Genomic DNA, 15,965 nt, shown 5'->3' on the forward strand with positions numbered 1-15,965 from the left:
CAAGAAAGCATCGGACTGAAGGCTATGAACATCATGATATGAGGCATGGTACCATAGTGATGGATCTTTTGAGCACCGACCAAACTTGTGCACAGAAAGCATCAGAGAGCACATTTTCGATCCCATAAGCATGACCAAAGTTATTACATAAGCACTCTGTAAGGGCGAAACCTGAGTTAGATTCGAGCAACACTTCTAGCATTCCAAAAGTATGATGGCAAAGAGCGAGTAAAATCAAATAATCAACTCGAAGCAAGGAGTACAATGCAAGAAAATTTGGATGAATCTATTCCGAGGAACTCAATTCTCCTCACCTATGCAATAGAGATCTATATCAATCGAAAGTCCCATCAAATGAAAGATGCGAGAGATAAACTTTGCAGGAGAAAGCCAAGGACACTTCAAGTTGTATGAACGGTGAAGGTCCAACCAACATGTAATAGTCAAGCTTTTACATGTTGACACCGACAAAGGGCTTGAATGCAGAATATGAAAGCTCTTCTCTTGCTAACTAACAAATCTGAATGACTCAAGAATAAGTGTTCTAACTCAGCCAACTTCCCCAGCTTAGCGATGACGAGTTGCAACCAAGTGGACGGATCAAAATCGACGACTCAACAAAAGCAGAGATAAGTTATGACAAAGGATGCAACACTCTTTGAAACCCTATTTGTGTGCAATGATACATTAAATTACCCACACTTTTTATTTGTTGTATAAATCCTTTGTGGACTATGCATATCTCGTTTGAGCGTCGCTCATCATCCGTAAAAATTACTCGAGTATTGCGAGGCAATGCTAGCTAAAACCACTATAGAGTGTGACAATACCATCGTCAACTCGAGGACGAGCCTGATGGTGATGACGAAGCCCGACGAGGGTTGCCAAGGTGACCGTCCTCCCCTTCGAACACTGCTACAAATGGAGGGGCAGACAGAACAGGAGCTGATGAAGAAAATGTTTCAGACACAAACTAAACAAAACAATAATATCAGAAACAGTCAAATGATTCCAGATTCTTCTCTTCTAATCATCCAAGAAAAAGGCAATTGTAGTTGCAGATGCAAATTATGTCAATTGCAAAGCCAAGGAACCTCCTGGCAGTAACAACAATCTTAAAGCTACTACATTTAGCCTACATCACAATCAAAGTTTTCGGATATAATATTCGATAAGGCCTGTCCTGGAACTTAAGCTGCATCATCAGCTCTCAGTTTGTTCTCTCAATCGACGAATAGTGCTCCTCACAGTGACAGCACTAGCAGTGCTGCAAGCAATGCAGTATCGAAAATGTAAGAAAGAGACTAATCTATCTAATTAGGTGACACACTAGAGTAGCAGTAGACTCACTTCAATGTATAAGCACCGCCTGCCTTGACCTTGCCACAATCCTTACAGCCCCAAATCCCAACTGCTTTTCTCTTCACAGCATACTGCAACAGTACCAAGCCCAAAATATTATAAGTTTTACTAATAAAAAAAGCACAATAGATCATATAAAAAAAAGTGTCAACACAATGGCTAAATATATAATGATAACAACAATAAAAGGTGTAGTAACCCAACTAGTTTGGGTCAACTACATGATCAATATAGATGAGCAATATTGTAACATCACTATTTAATGTCACGTAGAAAGTGGACTAAAACTTAGAATGACTTATAAAGGGGTCTGATGGGTGAAAGATGTACTACCATTAAGTATTTTGGACCAGTGGTCCAAGCTCAACGAAATCAAGATCGAGTATCACATCATGTTAGGTTATCACAATTGGTATCCGAGTCAACATTAGAACACGATAAAAGAACCAAGTAGGAAAACATTAGGAATAAAGGGCACGTCACGACGTGAAGCCATCACTGAGCTATGCCTCACATGTCATAGAATACCAAAGTCTGATTCTGGACTATTTTGGGGCTTGACAAGGACGTCAATTCCTTAAGCGAGAGAGATTGTAACACTCCGGCTTAGTCCCACATTGAAAGCAGACTAAGGCTTAGAATGGCTTTTAAGGATCATGAGATATACAAAGTTAACAACGACATTCACTTCGGCTTATGCATTTAAGTTTTGAGCTAGTGGCCCACGCTATTAATATCAGCTTACACATTTGAGCTAGTGGTTTAGGCTCGATGAAGTTAACAAATCCATTATGGTCGTGACACAAATAAATGATTTAATAACTTTAACCAAAAAGGCAAGAGTTAGAAGATTTTGAGAAATTCTCAATTAGGTAATTCAACATTGTTCACAGGAGAACAATTAGTCATTTAATTATAATGAGAAATGTGGCACGATTCATTATCAATATATTGGCAAATGAGACATATCTGTCACCTATTTACTTTCAAAAATCACAACCATAATAGTGAGGGGGACAAGCATAATATCCATAACCTTCTTCGGACAGTAAAAAGGAAATCACAAAAAACATGATAGTATTGAAATTACTCCTAAAAGGCAAAAAGAAAAGAAAAAATAGACTAGTCAAGAAACAAAAACTGAAATATATATCAAAATAAAAAAAAAGACTAAGACCAAAATGTTTAACTTATCGGCACATTAACATTTCAAACTTTAGAGAAGGTAACACACACAAATATATATCAAATTAGAAAAAGGTAGAGTTACACCAAAATGTTTAGTCCATTGGCTTGTTCGCATTTCAAACACTAGAGAAGTTGACATACATACATATATGTCATTAGAAAGAGAGCAACTAAAAGTTTGATTGAACTCAACGCCCACCATATAAGATTGTCAGTCTAAATATGCAAATAGCATCGCTCTAGTTATTATGCCATTTCAGCTAATCAAGTCAGATGCAAATACCAGCAGAGAGGTTAATTGCCAAGCTAACACCGTGAGCACTAAGGAATGAGATTTTTGCAAGGTTACCTCGCAAACAAGCAACAACACTCGATGCAAAAGAAATCATACCTTCCCGCAGAACTCACAGAAGTACTTTGCATGCTGAGAAACCTCCATTTTCTTGATTTGCTTCCTCAAACTTGCACCATACCTGGTACCTGAAAAGCACAGAAAAAAAGAAACAGAAGCAAATTAAAACTTATAATGGTTCTTGCATCAGCATAACCAACGTTTGAAGATATACGATATACCGTATTTGCCAACAATTCCGGCCTTCTTGGTACGCTTCGTCTGCAATCAAATGAAAAGAAGTAGCCTTAGATATCAGAAAAATTCAATCAAGTGAAGATACATGGCGGACGGTCGCAAATCACAACTGGTTGACAACTCAGCCAATGCTCATTCGGGAGCACCACCATAGAAGTAGTAGTGAGATTGATGTCCACTGACTCAACTTAGTAAATCTAGTGCATAAACAAGACAATAGAAGACTTCTTATTACATAGAGATATATGCTATCCCTTGCATTGATCTAGGAGTGACGCCAAAATCTATGCCCACAAGTTCTCAAACACAATCACTCTGTACTAAAATAAAAACACCTTTTTCAGTACGTTTGCAATGGATGAAAAACTATTTCAAAACATAATTTTTCAGAGATTAGAATCGGTCACAAAATGAGTTCTTTTGCGCGAGTATCAACGATCTGAAAACAAAGATCATCTCCAACCATTTCGTTGACCAGCAATATCTCAATGTCCATCGAATCATCCATCACAGTTCAACACTCAAAGATATATCAAATGAATACGAAAGGAACTCCAAACAAAAGATGATAGATTTCCAGCCATTCCCCGCTTCTCTGTCTCTACCATCATCCAATTTGAAGAGGGGTCGAGAAGGAATACCAAAAAACCGAAGAGAACAAATCGCATACCATTGCTCCGAAGACCTAAACGCCGAGCGAGAACTCCGAAGAACGGACGGAAGAGTCGGCCGCGACGTACCCCAACTTTTGCCCTTTATAGCCAAAACCCTAATCTAGAACAGAAGGGGGATCGAGCAATCGCGGCCGTTCGATGTCCCAAGTTCCCGAGCTGGCCAAGGAGCGTCGAAATCACGATCTCGACCGTCCAGTGCTTGGAGATTCGTGCGCACTCTGAAAACCCGTGAGTTCGATCCCTCCCATCGGAAGGAGCAAACAGCGTTCCGCTCTGCAAAACCTGTGCTCCTGCCATGGAGCATCATCATCATCTCTCGGGCTTTGGCTTTTGGCGTGGGGAAGGGCTACCCTTCCCTGCCGTGGCGCAATCTTCTGCTTCCAAGGACGACGAATGAACCCTCTCCGTTTGTCACGCCCGCCGCCCCCCCTCCCTCTCACCAGCTGTGTTGCACGCAACCCTCTCCATTCCTGCTGCTACTCGTCTCCTCTTTCTCGTTTCGTCTTTTGAAGACCCTCTCGGTTTCTCTCCGGTGAATTTATATGAAATTTATATTAAAGATAATTTTTTCTTTAAGATAACTTTCTGAAATCTTATAAAAGAATCAAATCTTATTATTAGATTTTTTTTTTTTAATCTTCGTGGGACACTCGTATACGAATTCCAACATAATTCCTAAAAAATGCAAGAGGCAGAGCGCACTAGCGGCACCGCCGAACACATGGCCAAACACCAGGACGCCGCCCGGCACGTTGGCGGAGAGCAGCTTCGTCATGCAGATGCCGCTGTCGACGGGCGACATTAGGAACGCCATCCACGCGGTGCCCACGAAGCGGAACCACCACCCCGTCACCGTGGCCGCTGCTGCCTCCTACTATATGCCACCCGCCCGCTGCTCGCCGCCGTTGCCCGCTGGTGTCATCGGGAAACATAAATTTGCCGATGTCCGCGCGTGCATGCGCCCGACCAAGTGCATGCACTGCGCCGAGCACGCTTTTGAATCCGATGCTTGTCGTGCACCTTTGGAGTGCACGCAATGGCTCGTATTAATGCACCGCGCAAGTGCCACATGGCACCACAGCGTTCCGCCGCAGAGACTTAAAAAGGGCCCCATCCCCTACCAACGGAAGCAAGGAATAAAATAAATAAAAAGATTTTTGTTGTTGTTGATGTCGAAATATCTTTTACTGAAGGAATACGTTTAGGATAATATTGAAGCGCCATTGGATTTTTGTTCTAAACTATCAATCTAATTTTTCATTTATATTACTTATATTTTGATTTAATTATCAAAAGATATATTATTTCTCCTCCAATTAAAATGAAATAGAATCATAGAATGAGATGATATATATATATAGACAATTGTTGGAGTTGCCATGGGCAAAGTAGAGACGGGAGAGCGAGGAGGCTGGAGATCTCAAGAAGAGGATGATGCAGTCGGTGGCCAAGAGGAGGTTGTTTGACCTCGACCGCCAATTCACCGCCTCTGGGGGCTGCCTTCGCCCCCATCACCTCCTGCTCTACCCAACCCCAACACCTTCCACCTACATAGATTTGTGTTTCTGCTGATCCAAGAATCTTTCTTTGGACTCTCTTTGTAGGAACCTGCTTGGCCACCATCCACTTTGTGGCAATACAAAGAAAACCTGAAGGGGAACGATTTCGATATGCATTTAGGAAAAGAATAGATAGACATGTGTTGGGATCAAAATCTTGTAAATCATGACAATAGTACATAAAAAAGCATCGAAATCATTCTCTTTCAGGTTTCTCTGTATTGTAGTAAAGTGATCGTAGCTAAGCTGATTCTTATACACAGAGTTAAAGCATTATTATAATGATTCTTGCATTAGCAGAAGCATCATATATAACTTGTGCCCCTCCCTCCCCCTCCTGTTTCATCCGCGTTCTCCCACAGCCCCATGGAAATCCTCTCCCCTAAGCGAAGCAGTCGCTCCCAACTCGGCCACGAAAGTGGAGGAGGTGATGCGGCCGACTCTGCTGTGGCCGTCTCCGAGACGGTGAACCAGCGGTCGAGGTCGAACACCCTTCTCTTGGCCGCCAACTACATGATCCTCTTCCTGGGCTCTCTGTCCTCATCCCTGCTCTCCCGCTTCTACTTCGTCCATGGCGGCTCCAACCGTTGGGTGGAGACCCTGGTTCAATCTGCCGGCTTCCCGCTCCTCCTCCTCCCCATATACCTCACTCCGTCTCCCTCCTCTCGTCCCTTCTCTGGCTTCAGTCGTCGTCTTGTTTATGTGTCCCTCCTGCTCGGCCTCCTGCTGGGCGTCAACAATCTGCTCTTCTCCTGCGGCGTGTCCTACCTCTCCGTCTCCACTTCCTCGCTCCTCCTATCGTCGCAGCTCGGTTTCACGCTCCTCCTCTCGGCGCTCCTCGTCCGCCACCCGTTGACCTTCTCCAGTCTCAACTGCGTCGTGCTTTTGACCCTCAGCTCCGTTCTTCTCGCTCTCAACTCGTCCGGTGACCGCCCCCCCGGCGTCGACCGGGGCCACTTCTTCCTCGGCTTCGCCGCCACCCTCGGCGCCGCGGGCCTCTTCGCGGTGTACCTCCCGGTCACGCAGCTGGTCTACCGCGGGGTGAGCGGGTACCGGATGGTGGTGGAGGTGCAGCTGCTGATGGAGGCGGCCGCGACGGCGCTAGCTGCGGCGGGGATGGCGGCGAGCGGCGGGTGGCGAAAAGAGGGCGCGTGGGACCTCGGCGGCGCCCTGTACTGGACGGTGGTGGCGGCCACGGTGGTGGGCTGGCAGTTCTGCTTCATGGGCACCGCGGGGATGGTGTTCCTGACGTCCTCCGTGAACAGCGTCATCTGCATGACGGCGCTACTCTCCGTCAACGTGCTGGGCGGCGTCCTGGTGTTCGGCGACGAGTTCGGCGGCGGCAAGGCGGTGGCCCTGGTGCTCTGCCTCTGGGCCTTCAGTTCCTACCTGTACGGAGAGTACAAGAAGAAGAAGGACGAGGCTGTGATGGCAATGGAGGAGGGGAAGGAGACGGAGAGGAGAGAGAGTAGCGAGGTGACTGGAGGTGATAACAGTGCTTGAACAGCTTCTGATCTCTCGTCCTTCCTTATCATAGTCTTCTTCTCTATGTTTTCGGCGTAACGAGGAGTTGTTCTAAGGGAGGAGGTGTTAGGTCGAGAGGGAAAGAGAAGAGATCCACCTCAACCTTGTCAATCTAAGGAAAGATACTGCTGATCTTGTGTTCTTTTCTTACCTTTTTGTTAGAGTCATAGGTTATGGTAGATCATCTTGGATCCGCCGATCTAAATAGCCTGTTAACAGTTCGATGCAAGTAAATACAATAAGAGATTAGCGTTACCGAAGCGGACCATTGCCAGGGGACCAGAATAAGGATATCTTGCTTTAGGAAGGATGATGAGAAGTACAAAAAGGCGAGCGAAGGTGACACCAAAGCCATACATAGTGGGATGTGAATCCTTTGCTCTCATGTGTTGGTGTTCTATTCTGGGTTTCCTGTGGGCTCTTTATTCCCTCGCCTTTTGGCAGCTACACACCCATCTCCTTGCCTTTTTTTGGATGCTCATGTCTCTCTCTCTCTCTCTCTCTCTCTCTCTCTCTCTCTCTCTGTCACACACGCACACACACAGGGCTTCATCTTGTCCGAAGGACTGACTTCAAAGGAAGTTTCAGAGAGCACCAATGTCCCTAGAGGAGGACAATGGCTTTGGAAACATTAACAATAAAGGATCCATAAAACAATGGTATACACAGAAAATGAAATTTCAAAATTTTATATATGGATTAATGGATCTGCAGAGTTTTTTTTTTATTTTTAAATAAAAAAATTACGAATTATTATTTTCTAAATAGAAATTAACTAAAATCATATTATCTACGTAAAAAATCAAAATCTTAGTCCACCTCTATACATAATAATAAAATTAAGAAACGAAATGATTTCACTTTTTTTTACCTCTATTATAAATAAACATTCATGATAAGTATTTATGTCTTTGACTTTTATTTAGGAAATAATCATGAAGTTACCTTTCAGTTTGCATTGAGATCGTCTTAGTCCTTATAACCACGTCATAATTCCGTTTAAGGCCACTTCCATTGAGCACGGCCAAGTTAGGTTAACGGTATTAAGTTGTACACAACCATCTCAATCATTATACACAATACATTTTTCCTATCTTATTTTACTTATTGCGAAACATTGGCCGGTGCGGCATCGACTTAGCTGAGTAAGAATCGTACTTAGAAAATTTAGTGTTCATATTTAATATAGCGAGTTCATAATAAAACATATATTTGTAATTGCTGTGGATGACAAAAATATCATATGATTTATTTAACAAGCAAGCAAGCAAGCAAACAATTCATTTAAATATCGTATTGATATGGACATGTTCAGTAGTTATATCATAATCTTCGGACTGATGATATCAAGAACTCAAAAATGTGAGGTCTGTGATCAACTCCGCATGTTTCAGCTCGTTATCGTACCTTTTCGGTCCAAGCCATTCCTCTCGTCTTTCGATTTGATTTAAAACCGGACCGACACCACCCCAACAACGACGACATCAACAACTTAGTTGGATCCCATGAACTCATACACCGCACAATACTGTTTCCCTCCCACGTCTCAGCCATTCCTCTCGTCTCAACAACGTCAACCATCCTTTCATGTATGTTCTATTATGAACTCGCCGAAGCACAGTTATAGCAGACTACTACATATTACGACTTCAATCTGGAGTACATGAAATATGAACGCTACGATCATTACAACACGCACAAAACAAAACAAAGCTGTCTCGACAGATTTAACAATCTTAATTCTAACTCTCTTCTTTGGAAACACACACTAATTCAAGACCATTGGCAATGAAGAGTCATAGAAGAAACACAATTGCGTATGCTAATAAAAGTGGACTAGAAACCCTCAAAAGTCCTGAAAAGAATCATCATCGCTTGCACCACCTTTCTTCCCCTTGTCCACCGCTTCATCGTGAGCAAGCCGCCTCACATCTATTGGTTCAGGTATGTAAGGTGGTGTGGCACTCCTCACTAGCGCCCAGTTTACCCCATCGAAGAAGGGGTGCTGTTTGATCTCGGTAGCACCCCTTCTGTACCCGATCCTCTTCTCTGGTTCCTTCTCGAGCAGGCCGCGGATGAGGTCTCGTGCGCTCACGCTCACTGCCGGTGCCTCCGGGAACATCAATGGCTGGCCTACTATGTTGAAGAGCGTGGCTCGGTTTCCTGACCCCTTGAATGGGGTCGTGCCGTACACGAGCTCGTAGAGGAAGATGCCCAAGGTCCACCAGTCCACTGCGCTCCCGTGGCCGTCTCCTCGGATGATCTCAGGTGCCAGATACTCGTGCGTGCCGACGAACGACGTCGAGCGTGCATCCGTCGGCTCCGCCATCAGTTCCAGGAGAGCACGGCTCCCCGTGCCCAAGTCCAGTTTGGATTTGTTGGTCTTCTTGGGGAGGATGCGCGGCAAGAACGCGGTCGGCTGCATGCAGCCCTGCAGCATGGTCTCGCTCGCGAGCGTTCCCTGGGTGCGAACGCTGCTGCTGCCTCCATGGACGGATGAGGCCTCGACGAGCGTGGGGTTGAAGGAGCACTGCAGCGACAAGTCGAAGTCGGAGAGCATTATGTGGCCGTCGTCCCTGACGAGAACGTTCTCCGGTTTCAAGTCCCTGTACACTACTCCAAGCATGTGCAGGTATTCGATCGCGAGCAGCACTTGCGAAGCGTAAAAGCTGTTCGACACAGTAAGAGAAGACGCATAAGCCATTTTTGGAGGAGTCATATCAAAACATTGTGATGCAGAGAAAGCTGCAAACCGTGCGTTCTTCTCCGTGAAATGCTTATCAGGCTGCTTCTGACGAAGGGAATGCAGATTGCCACCGCTGCAGAACTCCATGACCAAGCAGGACAACCTTTCGGTCTCGAAATGGGAATACAGGGAAGGGAGGAAGGGGTGGTCGAGTAGGCCGAGGATTTCTCTCTCTGTTTGCGCCCGGAGTAGCTTGTTTCTACTCGCGAGGGAGGTTTTGTCCATCATTTTCATGGCGAACATGGTGTTGGTTCCCTTGAGCTCGGCAAGATAAACACAGCCAATGTCTCCATAGCCGATGCGCTTAAGGAGCTTGAAGTGGCTCAAGCTGATGGGATAACCTTTGGAATTAACTAGCCGAATGGCCTCCCAGCGGAAATCAACCCCGGTGTGCCGCCTGACCGATGCAGCAGCGCCAGAACTCTCTGAAGCTTCGGCTGCGGTGCCACTGCGGCCGCCATGATTGCTACAGGTGACGGAGTCACTGGGCTTTGTCTCCCTTGACCCCATGCATGATGGCGTGGTCACTGTTGGGGACGAGGCAGAAGTTGCCTCCGAAATCCTTATCAGTTTTGGGCTAGAGAACCAGCTGGGGTGAACGCCGGAGCTTGGCCATGGATCGTCTGTTGGAGTGGAATCATCTTTGGAGATTAGTTGCAATTTCTTCTTGTGCTTTGGCAATTTTGATGATGCGTTCGTTGGAGCAGGATCCACATTCTTGCTCCTGGATGATGCCTCAGCGCTCGCCTGGAATTTAGTCGAACACCTTGAGTTAGTAGAGATTAGGAAAGGCAGCCGGTCACGGAATGGACATCAAAACAAGCATTTACAAGACAAACAACTGCAACCACAGATCAAAGCTACTCCGAAGACAGGAAGGGAGCTTGCTACCTTCATGGGGGTCCGTCTTGAGCAGAGGACATTCCTTGGAAGAGAAGAAGGGATACATAAATAATGTGATGGTGGAGGGAGGGATGGTTGAGACGTGGGAGGGGAACAGTATCGCGTGGTGTATGAGTTCATGGGATCCGACTACGTTGTTGTTGTTGTTGGGGTGTGGTAGGATGCTGCCCTCGGCGACATTCCCTGCATAACGCCGGCGGGATGTTGTGGTGCGGCTCCTCCACCATGCCACGCTACGCCTGCTACGGGATGTTGGGGGTGTGGTTTGACCGAGGTTTGGATGGCTGTCGGGTCAAAATAAGCACAACGGACTCGTCTAATTTTGACTCGATCGAGTCCATATACGTCGGTCGGTGTCCAAAAATATTTACAATGAGATGAGCTAAATATTATTGGTTTTTGATACTAAATTCTGGTTTATCATTGATTAGGTCTCTAAATGATTTCTTTTCGGAGGAGAGGCCAAATGAATAGCTCTCAGTGCATTCATTGATGTTTGGAGAGGAAGGCAAGTGATTGGAGAGGTGGTAGGTGGGACCCGATAGCCTCCTGCCCTCTCATCACTGTCAAATGTTGCTTTCTAAAGATATAGTTAGGAATATCAGTAATATTATCTCATCACTGGTCTTACCTATATTGTTTATAGGTGATTGATTGGCAATATAGATCATAATAGCAGTGTTGGCTAATACTGATCAATCTGGTTTTTTTTTTGGGATTATTTTTATTTAATTTTGGATTATTTTCAAACTCCGCAAAGATATTTATCTGAAATTTCTATAAAAAAATAGAAAAAAAAGGTTGGAGGCCTTAAAATGGAGTCTGACTTCACAAGAAAGCTAATGTGAGATTGACCGGGAACCGGCTACTGGCGGTCACATCTTTCCCTTATCAGCTCGTTCGTTTTATCAAGTCAATCGTAGCCGTCTATCTATCATGCGGACTCTGCCTTATGCGCCCATCGGATGTGGACAAGGCAAAGACGGCAAGGGACTGTGATCAAAGAGGTCGGACGGTGGATGTTTTAGTCGCATAGAGAAGACATCTACGGTTATGTTGTAACTTGTTATGAGGACACGAACAACCCGCGACACGAAGGCATGCTTGGATCTTTAGTCGCGCAAAAACACTCGTTCTTTTGGTTTATTTACGGATAGATCCTCCGACGGGGAGGGCAAACTGGAAGTTAAGTGCAATTAAGAGGGGTACTTTGGGAAGTATAGTTCGACAAAGCCGCTATTTTAACCCCATCTCTTCCTCATCGCCCTCGCCTTCTCTTGTCTTTTCTTCTCTTTCTTCCTCTTCGCGTCTCTCGTCTCATCCTCCACAGTGACGCCTTTGTTCTCTCGGAGATTTCTTCTGCTTCTTGAATCCTCGCGGTGAAAGAGAATAGGACTGTTGTTCCGGTGAAAGGACGCCATTGATTCATGTGCGAGTCCTGAGAGGGCTATGCGATCTGTACAAACAATCGCTTGTTGATCCGGCTCCCGGTTGGAGATGATGAGGTTTGCTGCAATCCCTCTTTCTCTCCGCTCCTTTCTCCTATTTCCTGCTCTCCGTTTACCTCTGTTTGTGTTGGTTGCGCGACGATCCTCTCATCTCGAACTGTTTCTTCCTTGCTGTCGTCGCTTGAGATCGAATTTTTTGTATAGTTGCTTCAAAGAGAGGTCGCTGAGGAGGGGAAGGCGAAGGCGGTGTAGGTGAAGAGCGCTTCTCCGGCTGGAGATTGTGCCTTTTCTGCCTGCGGGTTTCTGCCCGCCGATCGCCTCTTTCGGCTTCCTGAACGGGAAGACTCTGGGTTCAGTGCCTATCTTCTATCTCCCGGCTCTGTTGTTGGCTTCTGTAATGTATTTTGGGATCTGAAGATTTCAGATTTGATCGCCCAATGACTCTTCCGGCGTTTTTGTCTACCCTTTCTTTTTATTTGAAGTGCCTTAGAACAGAATCGTGCTTTTTTTCTCAACATTTTGCTTTCTTGAATACTATTGTTTGGTTTTACAATCGGTTTGGAGGAGAAGCGCCTTAAGATTTCATGGTCTTTTTTTTTTTTTTATCCTTGTTTCTTCTGTGGAACCCTTGGGTTTGAATTGGTTCGATTCTTTCCCTGTAGTTTTCGATGTCCTGTCTTGATGTTCTTGTGGTGGAAATCGGGACGCAGATCGCCAATTCTGGTTCCTGCTTTTGATGTTCTTGTGGTAGGAACTGCGAGTCAGATCGCCAATTCGAGTTGACGCAAACCTCTGTTTTCGATTTGACCTCTGCTTTCTGGCTACAAGTCCTGTTTCACTGGAATTAGCCGAAGGTCTCGTCCCAGATCGTCTAAATCTACCGGATCTACGCCTTTGTCAAATTGCTTATGCCTATCCACGTGATGAGTTTGTCTTCCTTGTTTCATCTGGAGATTACTTGGGTTCGGAATCCCTTTTCTGTTGCCTCGGCTTTGGTATTGCAGGAGATCAAGAGCTTCTTTGTTTCTCCCTATCGTGTTTCCTCTTCTTCTCTGTTATGGACTCGGAATGGATTTGCTCTATACCACATGTCGATCCAGAAAACCGACCCAGCACAAATTTCCAAATTTTTGCTGCTATCCAAGCTAAAGTTTTGGTCTTAAGCTCTCTGTATTCATGGATCTGCAGTTTTTAGGCTGCTTCTTTCAGTAAACAACTATTTTCGATGCCTGATACCTCAGATTTCTGCCTATTAATCCTCATCTTTGAGTTTTGATATGGTCGCTTGATATGATCCATTGAGATTTGAAGGTACCAGGCAGCTATTGACCTTAACATGCCGTCTTTGTTCCACAGATACCAGAGAGTTAGCCCGGACATCCTCCCCCTCGGCAATGGAAGGAAGCCGATCCTGAGAACATGGAAAGAAGACGACGCCGACCACGGCAGCAGAAGCACTAGCCACTCCCCTCTCGAAGCCAAACCCATAAGAGCGAGATCGGTGTCCGGATCGGCCGGCCCATCCCCAACCCGAGACCACCAGTTCCCTCGCACCTCCTTCCCCTCAGATTCCCCTACCTCAGCGGCGCACTCGGAGAGCCAACCGCCGCCCCCTTCCGCTTCCGCCAAGTCTTATAGCCGGCACCATGAGACCATCAACGGGGTCGGCGGCGACGTCATACTGCAGTGGGGACACAACAAGCGGTCCCGCGGGCCGAGGGCGGAGAGCCGGGCGTCGGGCGACGAGACCTCCTCCCACTCGAAGCAGATGCTCAAGGTTCCTCGCCGATCGGCGGCGGCGATGCCCCCTCCGCACTTTGCCGGCTCGTACGCCAGGGGAGCCCATCTGAGGTCGTCTGTTCCCGTCCGTGATGCCAACAAGTATACGCTCTCTCTCTCTCTCTCTCTCTCTCTCATATGTTGGTAATCTTTTGGGTTGTTTTAGCAGCGTAGCTTTCTCTTTTCTTTTTTTGCCACTAGGATTTTATTTTAAGAATTTTATCCGCTTTCCCCTATTCAAAACCCAAGAAGAGATGTGTTTCCTGTCAGATCGCAAGGCCGCAGATATGGTGCGAATCCTTTGATATTTTTCTGGTTTGTTGACGTATCGTAGTTCTTGCGGCTCCCCTTGGTATGTGAGATTCTTGAGTGATGATATCTCCTTGCTTTACATTTTATCTTGCTAGCACCTGGAGTTGCTTTATAGATAGAGCACTAGTCATTGCCTTCCTGTCCTGTCGCCCCCGGCACAGGCTACCAATCGATGATACCAAACCCGCCCACATGCCTCATGTTCATATGCTGCCACAAAACCATCCCTCTCATCGCTCCGTGTTATTTTTATCCGGTCAATAAGGAACACCCATCCGCTCATCTGTCCATAACCTTTTTTTTTTTTTTTTTGTGTGTGTGTGTGTTTATGCTCTATTTTGTTTTATTTTTAGGCGTATAAGTTGGTCTTTTCCATTATTTTCTTTGTCATAAAGGTATCCTTTCGCTTTACGCCGCTATAAATACCACTTGGACATTTATTTATTTTTTCATTTATAGCAGGGAACAGTTGGAGCCTCTGCACCTACCATTCATTTCTTGTTACCCTGTCTTGAGTTCCTTTTTGCCCTTTTTCTCTGGCCATGATCAGGGGCGTCGAAGAGCGATCGGGCGGCACAGCTCGATCCGATAAGCGATCGCCTTCTTCCCCACCGAATAAGGTTCTGAGGTCCGCCGCCGACGGCTCCATGAATCCGCCGGAACCGAAGCGTCAGCCCTCGGATCAGGAAGCTGCTTCCCCGGTGGGGGCCGCCGCGATCGGGGAGAAGCTGAACCTGGACCAGTTCGAGTGGCCCAAGATCTTCATATCCCTCTCGCGCAAGGAGAAGGAGGACGACTTCCTAGCCATGAAGGGCACCAAGCTGCCCCAACGCCCCAAGAAGCGGGCCAAGAACATCGACAAGACTCTCCAGGTATTAAAACCCCATCTGTCGATCCGGTTCTTGCATCTTGTTTTGTAAAGACATCAGTAATCATAAATTAACTTTTGGGTGGGTGCAGTATTGTTTTCCAGGAATGTGGCTGTCGGATTTGACGAGGGGACGGTATGAAGTGCGGGAGAAGAAATGCGCTAAGAAGGTATTCTTCCCCACGCATCCCGGATTCTCTCCCCCCTCCTTCCCCTCCTCCTCCTCCTCTTGCCTCCGTATTTCTGTCCATCACCAACAAATCGACCTAATCTTCTTCGACTTCTTGGTTTTTTCCTATTTTTTATGTGTCTATTTTATTTATTTTGTCGACGCATCCCATCCATCATGGCATCCGAGAAGGTGGATCATAAAACATGCATGACGCCAACCAATCCCCAGTTTTTGGCCCTCGAGAGAAGGGAGTGGGTTGAAAAATGCATCGGTCCCTTTTCCCTATCTTCACGTGGGTCCCTGACACCCATCACAGTGACCGCCTTGATGGTCCCAAATTAATGCGGCCTCGCCTTTCTCTGATCCCACTTGTGGCGTTTGGCTTCCTCCTCTACTTTCCGTGACATAATTTAATTCTTGTGCCGATGATGCAGTTGTTGCTTTGTGCAGAGGCGGAGGGGATTGAAGGGGATGGAGAGCATGGAGAGCGACTCCGAGTGAATGCGGTCGAGGCATGCATGGATGCAGCTCCAGGTCGCGTTGATCTCTTCTTCCTCCTCACGCTCCGTCGTGTCGTTGGTGTCGGGAGTTCTTTGTTTCTCACGCTGGTTTTGGGGAGCGTTTGTAACCCTCCGTGCATCCTCTGAGCCCTTGTACAGATCCGCAGCTGGCATTAATGGAGAAAAAAAAAGTCAATTCGATCAAACCGATACTGATCGTTTTTGGATCTGATATGTGGGTGACTTGCCTTGTTTTCTCATCCTTGGCAACGGTGGCGCATCAGAAGCCGCAATACATGGCGCGATCCGCCGTGGTGGACGGCGCAGGGTTCAGCGGCACA

The 15,965-nt window shown here is 46.3% G+C and overlaps 4 protein-coding genes across 5 annotated transcripts; 2 read left to right on the top strand and 2 right to left on the bottom strand.

Moving 5' to 3' along the window:
* Positions 1-989: 989 nt before the first annotated feature.
* LOC135633221 (large ribosomal subunit protein eL43) lies at positions 990-3,926 on the bottom strand. Its single transcript, XM_065142434.1, has 5 exons — positions 3,810-3,926; positions 3,124-3,163; positions 2,942-3,030; positions 1,351-1,433; positions 990-1,267 (listed from the first exon to the last, which is right to left on the bottom strand). Exons 1-5 carry the CDS (start codon positions 3,810-3,812, stop codon positions 1,204-1,206), a joined length of 279 nt encoding a protein of 92 aa, XP_064998506.1. The 5' UTR covers positions 3,813-3,926; the 3' UTR covers positions 990-1,203.
* Positions 3,927-5,766: 1,840 nt separating this feature from the next.
* LOC135633100 (probable purine permease 4) lies at positions 5,767-7,083 on the top strand. The gene has a single exon (XM_065142193.1). The coding sequence runs from the start codon at positions 5,886-5,888 to the stop codon at positions 6,873-6,875; it is 990 nt and encodes a 329-aa protein (XP_064998265.1). The 5' UTR covers positions 5,767-5,885; the 3' UTR covers positions 6,876-7,083.
* Positions 7,084-8,517: 1,434 nt separating this feature from the next.
* Positions 8,518-10,430, bottom strand: LOC135632883 (serine/threonine-protein kinase AGC1-5-like). The gene is made up of 2 exons (XM_065141729.1): positions 9,650-10,430; positions 8,518-9,565 (listed from the first exon to the last, which is right to left on the bottom strand). The coding sequence occupies exons 1-2, from the start codon at positions 10,150-10,152 to the stop codon at positions 8,743-8,745; spliced, it is 1,326 nt and encodes a 441-aa protein (XP_064997801.1). The 5' UTR covers positions 10,153-10,430; the 3' UTR covers positions 8,518-8,742.
* Positions 10,431-11,795: 1,365 nt separating this feature from the next.
* Positions 11,796-15,830, top strand: LOC135633748 (uncharacterized). Of its 2 annotated transcripts, none has more exons than XM_065143612.1 (5): positions 11,796-12,050; positions 13,350-13,874; positions 14,635-14,956; positions 15,045-15,122; positions 15,559-15,830. In XM_065143612.1, the coding sequence occupies exons 1-5, from the start codon at positions 12,043-12,045 to the stop codon at positions 15,769-15,771; spliced, it is 1,146 nt and encodes a 381-aa protein (XP_064999684.1). In that variant the 5' UTR covers positions 11,796-12,042; the 3' UTR covers positions 15,772-15,830. The 2 variants fall into 2 exon arrangements, with proteins under 2 accessions (XP_064999684.1, XP_064999685.1); XM_065143613.1 differs by having other exon boundaries at positions 11,797-12,050; positions 15,575-15,830.
* The last annotated feature ends 135 nt before the right edge of the window (positions 15,831-15,965 follow it).

The sequence above is a fragment of the Musa acuminata genome, chromosome BXJ3-3 (assembly GCF_036884655.1).
Source record: "Musa acuminata AAA Group cultivar baxijiao chromosome BXJ3-3, Cavendish_Baxijiao_AAA, whole genome shotgun sequence".
NCBI lineage: Eukaryota > Viridiplantae > Streptophyta > Magnoliopsida > Zingiberales > Musaceae > Musa > Musa acuminata.